Source organism: Salvelinus namaycush, chromosome 15 (genome assembly GCF_016432855.1).
Source record: "Salvelinus namaycush isolate Seneca chromosome 15, SaNama_1.0, whole genome shotgun sequence".
NCBI lineage: Eukaryota > Metazoa > Chordata > Actinopteri > Salmoniformes > Salmonidae > Salvelinus > Salvelinus namaycush.
In genome coordinates, this window is record NC_052321.1 from 32,608,469 (window position 1) to 32,619,001 (window position 10,533).

General features: G+C 40.7%; 1 protein-coding gene across 1 annotated transcript; it reads right to left on the reverse strand.

Annotated features, from left to right (window-relative positions):
• Nucleotides 1-1,340: 1,340 nt before the first annotated feature.
• Nucleotides 1,341-10,231, reverse strand: egln3 (egl-9 family hypoxia-inducible factor 3). The gene is made up of 5 exons (XM_039009774.1): nucleotides 9,642-10,231; nucleotides 4,973-5,092; nucleotides 2,961-3,097; nucleotides 2,774-2,847; nucleotides 1,341-2,593 (listed from the first exon to the last, which is right to left on the reverse strand). Exons 1-5 carry the CDS (start codon nucleotides 10,005-10,007, stop codon nucleotides 2,559-2,561), a joined length of 732 nt encoding a protein of 243 aa, XP_038865702.1. The 5' UTR covers nucleotides 10,008-10,231; the 3' UTR covers nucleotides 1,341-2,558.
• Between the last annotated feature and the right edge of the window lie 302 nt (nucleotides 10,232-10,533).

Here is a 10,533-nt window from a genome sequence, read left to right on the forward strand (position 1 = left end):
GGTTCAACCCTAACCCTAGCTTCATGTCCACACCCAGGTTCCACCCTAACCCTGCTTCATGTCCACACCCAGGTTCAACCCTAACCCTAGCTTCATGTCCACACCCAAGTTCAACCCTAACCCTAACTAGCCAAACGCCTAACCCTTACACTCACCATAACCCTACACTCTTAGAAAAAAGGGTTCCAAAACAGTTATTCAGCTGTCCCCATAGAACCCTTTTTGGTTCCAGGTAGAACCCTCTGCGGAAAGGTTGTACATGGCCCCCAAAACGGTTCTACCTGGAACCAAAGAAGGTTATCCTATGGGGACAGGCGACAAACCCTTTTAGGTTCTAGAACCATCATTAAATTTGCCGATGACACAACAGTGGTAGGCCTGATCACCGACAACAACGAGACAGCCTATAGGGAGGTCAGAGACCGGGCTGTGTGGTGCCAGAACAACAACCTCTCCCTCAACGTGATCAAAACAAAGGAGATGATTGTGGACTACAGGAAAAAGAGGACCGTGCACGCCCCCATTCTCATCGACGGGGCTGCAGTGGAGCAGGTTGAGAGCTTCAAGTTCCTTGGTGCACACCATGACAGTCGTGAAGAGGGAACCACAAAACCTATTCCCCCTCAGGAGACTGAAAAGATTTGGCATGGGTCCTCAGATCAGCTGCACCATTGAGAGCATCCTGACTGGTTGCATCACTGCCTGGTATGGCAACTGCTCGGCCTCCGACCGCAAGGCACTACAGAGGGTAGTGCGAACGGCAGTACATCACTGGGGCCAAGCTTCCTGCCATCCAGGACCTCTATACCAGGCGGTGTCAGAGGAAGGCCCTAAAAATTGTCAAAGACTCCAGCCACCTTAGTCATAGACTGTTCTCTCTGCTACCGCACGGCAAGTGGTACCGGAGCGCCAAGTCTAGGTCCAAGAGGCTTCTAAACAGCCTCTACCCCCAAGCCATAAGACTCCTGAACATCTAATCAAATGGCTAATCAGACTATTCACATTGCCCCACCACCCTCCACCGCCACTCTCTGTTGTCTATGCAGTCACTTTAATTAACTCTACCTACATGTACATACTACCTCAACTAACCGGCACCCCCTGTATATATTGTTATTTTTTACTGCTGCTCTTTAATTACTTGTTACTTTTATCTCGGATTCTTATCTGTAGTTTTTGAAACTGCACTGTCAGTTAGGGGCTCGTACGTAAGCGTTTCACTGTACGGTCTAAACCTGTTGTATTCAGTGCATGTGACTAATAAAATTTGACTTGAAAGCACCTTTTTTTTTTTAGGAGTGTAACCTTAAGATACAAATATAGAACAAACAGTGACAATATTCAGGTGAAAAAATATTTTATTTTGTTTGAAACAAACATTTTACAAAACCACTCTTAATCACCATACTGTAGGCTATATCCACCAGCATACAAGCCGATTTTAAGCACTAAAATCGTTTACAGCCAACAATACAGTGCTGGATATCTGTGAAGCGTTGAAAGTTGCATCAATGATTGAATTTTTTCTCACAAGGTGTATACAGAAGCTTCTCAAACAACCTGCAGTTATTGTCAAAGACATCTGCTCAGAGCGATCAATAATGACAGAAGTGTTGGGAGTCACTCATAACTACTCTCAACTAGTTTATAACGATTGTTGACATGTAATAAATTGGTAAGGATTTGGATGATCTAAAACCCTCTGTCAAAAGGGCCTGTGGTCAAAAGTAGTGTACCACATAGGAAGTAGGTCACCATTTGAGATGCACCCTTGAGTACTCCAGATGTTATTATCAACTTAAAACAAGATATACGATGTGACAATGTCTTTGAGCCACTACAGGTGCCCATTTTGATTTTGTGCTTCAACATGACATTGACAGCTCAATGAATCTTTATATGCACACATTTTAATTACAGCTGAGCCAAATTGTATAATAACTTGAGTAATAGATTTTATTTTATTTGCAACAAGAACAAGAACTAATCTAGGGGGAAAATGCATTGGAACCGTTCCTGTAAAAGCGTCTATAGAAGTGGCCTATTTTAGAATGTTGGGCGTTGTCTAAAGCCTCTACAGTAGGTGAAAAACATTTTGAAAATCCAACAAGAAAAAGTTAAGTCCCACCCCCAAACATGTGATATCATTGAAAAGCCCAGAATGTCCTCACAAAGTTACAACAGGACTTAACACAGTGGCATGTACGGCCTCAGAGATACAGCTCAACAACTATTGTCCATTAGAGTGGACAAAAATGAATTGCTGGGTCTCAGGAGGATGAAGACATTTCAAGAAGTAGTACAGTGTTATTTGGTTTGATCCAGGACACTTGGGTTTAAAAACAGTAATGAGTACCCTGGTTATTGAAAGAGCAGCAAATAATTTAATAGAAAAATTATGTACAAAGCCATCAAGCACACATCTTTGTAGCTTTTAGAAGAGATACCAAAATCCAAACAGTGATTAGATCAAAGTGTGAAAACTCTGTCAGCACAAAGGATTTGGGATTCATTGTTCTATTGTGTCTATACAAGATGGAGTCTCTAAAGGTCACAGTTCACAGGGTCCTTCTGTCCTGGTCCTGAGTGGAGGCTGAAACAGACAGATGAATGTCATTAATGATTAGGATACAGGTTGTAACCTAATGTCAGTACTATATAACTGCAATTTATTACTGCACAGGAATAAGAGCAACTTAATGTACAGCGTTAGAGGAGGTTTTTGTTTACACATAGATGTAACGTAGTTAATTGATCCAGTGGAGAAATGTACCTGTTAAGTCTCTGAACCGTCTCTTTGCCTCTGCTCTTTCTTCTGAATCAAAATACCACACTGTTATAGCATATCTGAAACATAGCAAAATTCAAAATGATTAATACATAATTACATTGCATCTTTATCATTTTATGAAAACCTGTAATATAACCATAATAATAACAGTGTGATGCATCAAACAGACCTTGTTGCATATGACGGCAGCACCTCGTGTGGATTCCTTCTATCTGACCAGAAGAACAACAGTCTGTCAAACAGGGGCTCAACATCTGCAACATAGGATTTGCCCTCAGGAAAAATCCTAAGAATTCCTCCATGCTCCTGCAACATAACAAATACATATTGTTGACTTCAGCTTTACAGAATAAGAAGTTAAGCTATAAGAGGCTTGGTATGCATTTGACAAAGATCAGAAGCCAAAGGGGGGTTTCCAACAAGCGGTGGGCGTACGATTTTTATGGCAATATCTCACATTTTCATAGTTTGAAAATAAACCATGCTTAAATATAATGACAATCGTTCATTATGTTATAGCGGGAACTAAACAATCGGAAAATACAAGAGAGTGACTTTCTTGGAAATGTAGGTGTAAGTTAAGTTATGGCTGCAAGGGAAAGTATTGAGTAGCCAGATAAGATGCCCATTTCAAACGGCCTCGTACTCAATTCTTGCTCGTACAATATGCATATTATTATTACTATTGGATAGAAAACACTCTCTAGTTTCTAAAACCGTTTGAATTATTTCTCTGAGTGAAACAGAACTCATTCTGCAGCACTTTTCCTGACCCGGAAGTTCAAAGTCTGAAACCGAGGCTCTCTTCCTCTTCCTGCCTATAAATGGGCAATGAACGTAAGAGTCTACGTACACTTCATACACCTTCCTCTGGGTGTCAAGAAGGCTGTGAGAGAAGAAAGGAGGTGATTATCTCGATCTGGGATGGAATAAACCCTCTTGGAATGACGTGTACCCAATTTCCGGTACTCTGAAGGACGCAATTTGGACAGTGGGGTTGCCTTTTGTTTTGCTGACGTTATATGCGACTATTATTTCCGGCTTTGATTTTATTTGATACATGTCACCATATCATCGTAACGTATGTTTTTTCAATATAGTTTCATCAGATTATTGAAATTTTTTCGGGAGTTTTACCGTGTTCCGTTCTCTTCCGTTTGTTTACATGGAGAGATCCGTGCAACCCGGCTAGCGCGCTTGCTAAATGGAGAGAGAAAGTTGCCATTCTGAATCCAAACAACGACTCATCTGGACAAAGGACACCTTGTTCAACATTCTGATGAAAGATCAGCAAAAGTAAGACCCAATTTATGATGTTATTTCATATATCTGTCGTAGTCGCCGGCGCCCAAGTGTTTCTATTGTGCTAAGCTAAGCTAATATAACGCTACATTTTGTTTTCGCTGTAAAACACTTAATAAATCGGAAATATTGTCTGGCATCACAAGATGCCTGTCTTTCATTTACTGTACACTATGTATTTTTCAGAAATGTTTTATGATGAGTAATTAGGTATTTGACGTTGGTGTCTGTAAATATTATGGCTGCTTTCGGTGCAATTTCTGATTGTAGCTGAAATGTAAACTATGATTTATACCTGAAATATGCAAATTTTTCGAACAAAACATATGCTATACAATAAATATGTTATCAGACTGTCATCTGATGAGGTTGTTTCTTGGTTAGTGGCTATTTATATCTTTATTTGGCCGAATTTGTGATAGCTACTGAAGGAGTCAAAAACTGATGGAGTAAGAATAGTGGTGTCTTTTGCTAACGTGGTTAGCTAATAGATTTACATATTGTGTCTTTCCTGTAAAACATTTTAAAAATCGGACATGTTGGCTTGATTCACAAGATGTGCACCTTTCATCTGGTGTCTTGGACTTGTTAATGTGTGAAAGTTAAATATTTAAAAAAATATATCTTTTGAATTTCGCGCCCTGCACTTGAGCTGGATGTTGTCATAAGTGTACCGGTGAAGGGCTGCAGCTCAAACAGGTTAAAAAGGATTGGCGTTGATTGCACCTAAATTATTTTGTAATAGGTGACAAATACATGTAATAAGAATGTATACGTGTAATATATATTCAATAAATATGTAAAAATAATAATAATAATAATAATGTGTAGTTAATTGAATGATTATGGAATGCATATGTAATGAATCTACCACTCCACCTCTGCGTTCCAGTTCTTGTTCAGGTAGTAGATACAGGTGACACAGCGGCCGTCAGCGTTGGGATTGTCCACATGTTTCACATATCCTGTCCCATTTCCTGGATAGCACGCCACCATCGCCTGAAATAGACAAACACAAAACATCAATTCTCAGTCCATTCCACATTATATTTAGTATACTCGCTAATAATCATTTGATAATATGTAACAAACAGACTGTAGTGTACACTATTACAGACGCCTTCATGTGGGAAAGTATTTGTGTATTTTTCCAGTGTCCTTGGAATATTCTAAGAATACAGAAATAGTTTCTGCATTTCAGAGACAAAAATAGAACAAGAACAGATTTATGGGTAAATACCTTGGTTGCAAAAATGTCCTGTAAGCATTGCGTGGAGAGGATGCGTTGTGGTTTCAGAAGGACTGGCCTACGTGCATTCAGTTAGCAGTCCAAGGAAACACAATTAACCAAACTCGTAATTTATCTTGTGATAAGAAAGCCAAGAAAAGCCCTCAAAGCAATGCTAATGAAGACGCTTGTGGTCAAGGGGCCAAGAGTGGGCACATTGGATCAGATAGAAGGTTTGCACATTGAATTCAGCCACTGCGTTGCCTAACAAGTGACTTCCCTGAAGGTAGTGTGACAAGCACAGCAGTGGCTAAAAAAACTATGCATTTCCTTTCCAGTTGCTAGGATACAATGCAAATGGACAAATCTGTGGTCTTATTTCAGGGAAAATTACGTTTACAATTTAACAGCAACCTTTAGACATGCATCATATAAATCAAACTTTTCTCTCTCTGATTACTGAACGATTGATGCAAGCATACACCTACATAATAAATCTGCAATAAAATCACTCTTCAGAAGCAACATCACAAGGGCCTTATCTGGTCAAGTGATCCTTTAGCTTATTTGCACAGCATCATATCTCAGCACGTGCTGAGGAAAGGAGTATTATGACTCACCCAGTGTTTACTGTCTACAGTGGGGGAACGTATGCATGTACGCACAGTGTTGTCAAAGAACAGTGAAAACACGTGAAACAAGAGAGAAAGGAAGACAGCGAGGAAGGGGAAGTCCACACACAGAGCAAGGCTGGCAGGCTGCCAGGATGTTGAAGGTTTAATGACAGAGCTACGTGTGGAGCGTGAGCCAGCAGACTCCACATGTAGTACAGCTAGGTCTATCTACCTCTCCCCCCCGCTCTTCCCCTCCCCCCCGCTCTCTCTCTCTCACTCACTCTATACATCCATTGACTTAGATCTCTAAATCCTTTTAGAGATAAAATCAGATTTTTATTTGCTCTTCTTATTAAATTTCAAATCAAGGTAAACAACAGCTAGCTTTTGTAGTTACTTTTTATAATCAGTCCATCTAATCAATGGGTTGTCTACATAAGGTTGGGAGCAGGATCCAGGCATGTGCGAACGACAGAAGGGCGGTGGTGGGATGTAAAGTGTCCCCCGACCCCCCAACCCCCGTCTCAGTCCCCAGCATCTATGCTGCAATAGTCTATGTGCTGGGGGGCTAGGGTCAGTCTGTCCTATCTGGTGTAATTCTCTTGTATTATATGTGGGGTCATGTGTGAACTTAGAAATTAGAGGTAACATACCTCTCTCTGTCTGTCTGTGTCTGTCTGAAAGGCTAGGCCCGCTACGCTATGAAACCAGACACTATTTCAGAGACTGATATTACCGGCTGCAATTGACATGGTGAAAACAATGTGTGGGGAATCAGAGGCACAGAAACTCACATTAATATCTTCGTCAGATAACACTGTTAAACAAATAATGCATGCTATTGCTAGCAATCAAGAGGAAACTGACTGAACAACTCAGAAACTCCCCAGCTTATGCTCTCCAAACGGACTTTAGCTGTGAGGACCGAGATTGCCATGCATTGACTTTTGTTCGCTATACATGTCAGGAGATGCTATTCACAAGGACATATTGTTATTTCTCACGATTCCCAAGAATGAAACGGCATATGGGATGTTCAGTGTGTTGCGTGGCTATATTGTCAAAAAACTGATTCCATATGGGATCGAACGGTGGGCTTTTGCACAGATGGGCTCTATCTGTCATGGGGATGGTGGGTAGGCCAAAGGGACTAAAAGAGAATACCTTGCAGTCTCCCTCTGAGCATTAATGCCTGCATTCAAAACAGCTGGGAACTCTGACATGGGAACTCTGAAATCTCCGACTTCCGACTTCAATACGTTCAATACAACTGGGAGCTCATAAAGAAACGAACTCTGACTGGGAAAGGTGGGTTTGAACCGTCATCTAACTCGGAATTCCAACTTGGGAACTCAGGCCTCTTCTGGAGCTCTGATTTTCTGACCTAGAAATCACTGATGTCATGATTTGATATCTTATTTTTCCAAGTTCCCAGTTGTCTTGAAAGCACCATAAAACTTATGGTAGGATACCCTTCGCCAGCTCATATCTGTGTGAACCTGGATTCAGTACACTCGTCTACATTAAAACCAAATATCGATCCAGGTTGGATGTGACAGCAGAGATGAGGTGCGCACCGTCGACCACGCCCCCTGACTGAGAAGCTTCGACACGACATGCATCAAGCACACCCATCTAATTAGTGGTGGTGAGATAAGATACATTATGTCAGACTCATTTGCAATTGACTGCCCCCACATTAAAAGTATGTGATTGTGAGTTGAGAAGACAATCAGAAATACTGTTAGACTGTTTTTCAATTCACTGCCATAGCCCCAAATAAAAAAGTAAACATGTGCTGTTAATTACATAACTCCTTTTACATGGGTGGGGTTGCGAGAATTTTCAGATATCAAAATGGGGTCTTGGCCCAAATTTTTTGGGAACCCTGTCTTAGAGACACACAATTATTCTAAATGCATGAGGATAAAAAGGGGAGTAATAAATACACCAAATGGTGGTTATCCAAAGTTCACTGAGAACATTTCAATCAAAGACAGTACAGTATGAAGATGGGCTAAAACTGCTTCTCCGATAGAAATCCCCGATCACACTTGTAGGGGATGTCAGCTAAGCTCATGCGTATAGAAACACATCATCGGGTCTAACGATCGTCTCATGCCGAACTGCACAGGCCGTAAAAATCAAAGGCCCTCCATCGATATAGTTATTTTTGTACGAAAATTAAAACGTGTCAGTTTGTCACTTTCACAAGTTTGGAGTAATAAGATGTTCAACTACTTAGGACATTGGCTTAAATCTAGGTTTTACCTTTAGATGTAAAGAATTAATAACTAAGGAAGAATGTCTCACTTCTCTCATTTACTTCTCAAACCCCGGCCTGGCCTGTTTTGCAAGCGTTCCTGGACGTCTTGCGATGTTGTGCCTCTGGGTTTAGAAACTCTAATGTTCTTGTCACTTGCTAGCCAGCCAACTTCAGCTAACTCAGACACATCAAACATTGAAACATTAAACATTCATTTTTGTCAAAAACAACTAATATATATATATATATATATCTCGAAGGAGTGCCTTTGATTTAATGGACTGCACATGCGCAGTTCGGTGCAATACAATCGTTAGGCTCGATTATGAGTTTCTATGCATGAGTTTAGCTAGCCAAGTCGCTATGACATCGCCTGATCGGGGATTTCTATTGGAGAAGCAGTTTTTGCCTATCTTCAAACTGTACTGTCTTTGACTTATCCAGCCTGCATAGCAACCATTTTATTTAGACCTGATGAACAGTCCTTTTGCATAGCAACATGACCAAAATAATTTACCAGATTTCTGTGCAGACTATATCTTCTGGTGGAAGAATTCGTTTTAAATGAATAAAAATACAAATGTAATGACTCAAAATAAGTTTTATGAATCAAAATAACGTTAATGAAAATATATAATTAATTGTTATTTTAGAATGTAGGTAACAGTTTTATAAAAGCAGCAAGACAAGGTAGTGCTGTATCATGAATACAGTCACAGGTAAATGGGTTGACTGGCCCATCGCCTCGGGCCACACAACGCCATTTACCTGCGATTGCACTGCCTCTTGTGCCTTAATACTTAATTGTACCATGGCATTGTTGAATACCAGTTTCTGATTGGCTGGAAGGGCATTCTAGAGCGTGCATTATTTCCCTATAATGCATGGTAATATTCAATGGTTATGAAGTTAATTCTTACATGTTCTATGTTTGAGCTGCTTTTGAAAGCAAAAGTCAAATTGAAAACATTATCGGGGTTGTTGAATTCGATTTTCATAACAAGCGGAGGATGGTTTCTTAGCTAGCAAGTCTGGTCAATGGTTACGTCCAAGGCAACTAACGTTACTGTAGCCATCTAGTAAACTTGCTAACTAGCTACTTCAGTTGGTGTTAAACACATTTCTAGCAGCAAATGTGTTCAATCATAGCCGTGGTATAAGCGAGATAGTCTCGGTGCTCCATGCGTTCTCTGTTAAACAAAGCAACTCGGTCGAAGGTTAGTGCCACTCCGCTACTCGTCGTCGGACACACCTTCCAGTGTGCATTATTTTCCATTTAATGCATAGCCCCTCGTTGATTATCCCTTAAATATCGTTCAACATTCATAGCTCTAGACACTATATTAACATAATCAAATAGAATAAAAGGACAAAGTGATCACAATTTTTCACAAACCAAGGAAATACACGCAATTTATGCACAGTTGTCGCACAACTTACCTTTGATCTTTCTCGAATAATACTTTTCCCAAGTCGGCCGATGCAATGAGAAACCAACTTATCGATTAATGTAAGGAGGATGTTAATAGCCTCGCACCCCCTTTCAACTCCACTGACCCAGGCTATCTTGTCACCCCGGATGTTCCTTTTGGAAATCCCACAACTCCGGTCAGGACCAGCCAGCTGTCCGTCCTGCAGAACTCCCGAGCTGTGCAGCTCTTTCACTTGGTCCAAAACAAAGTCTCCAACCAATTCTCCTAGAAAGTTATCCACGTAAAAGAATCCTTGGTCAAGTAGGGACGGGACAATCAGGTCCAGGGCTAATCGCTCCAAGTCTGTGTCCAATGCGTGTTGCAGAAGAGGCATTTTCGCGATTTATGAAGAATTTAACTAAGCTTCTAAAGTTATGCTACTGAAACTATAACGATAGTGTCAGTACGTTAGGCTCACTGATACATATGTTTCAATAATTCAGCCCTTCTCGCTCTGCAGAAACGACTACAATATATTCTTAAGAAACGCAATTTCACAAGAAGAGTTCTGTTCTGCAGCAAAGTGTAAAGAAGCAGAGAATGAGAGGCACCTGCATATAAATACGGAACGTGCTGGATGTGTTGTAGCACTAGAGGGGCGGAGGCAAGGACTTTCATTAATTGAAATAACTTTCTGCATAGTTTACGCTTTCAATTTGTCGTTTTCGTTAGGGATGATAAAATACAGATATTTATAAGTATTTTGGGGGTAATTGGCCTCTGCAATGTATTTAAAAAATAATACATGTTTATTTCTGTGCAAGTGTGATGCCGCCATTGAGGATTCCACCAGGCGCATGTAGCCCTCGAAGCCGCTTGATCGCTGCACGTCCTCTCCGCAAACAAAGATTTTTTAAACT

Bases quoted from the DNA above. Each gene is read 5' to 3' on its own strand.
- egln3 (XM_039009774.1), bottom strand. From the start codon at position 10,007: ATGCCTCTTCTGCAACACGCATTGGACACAGACTTGGAGCGATTAGCC. The intron at 3,098-4,972 runs GTGGAGTGGTAG...GTTATGTTGCAG, and splicing joins ACAAGAACTGGAACGCAGAG to GAGCATGGAGGAATTCTTAG. The intron at 2,848-2,960 runs GTCTGTTTGATG...GCTATGTTTCAG, and splicing joins CTGCCGTCATATGCAACAAG to ATATGCTATAACAGTGTGGT.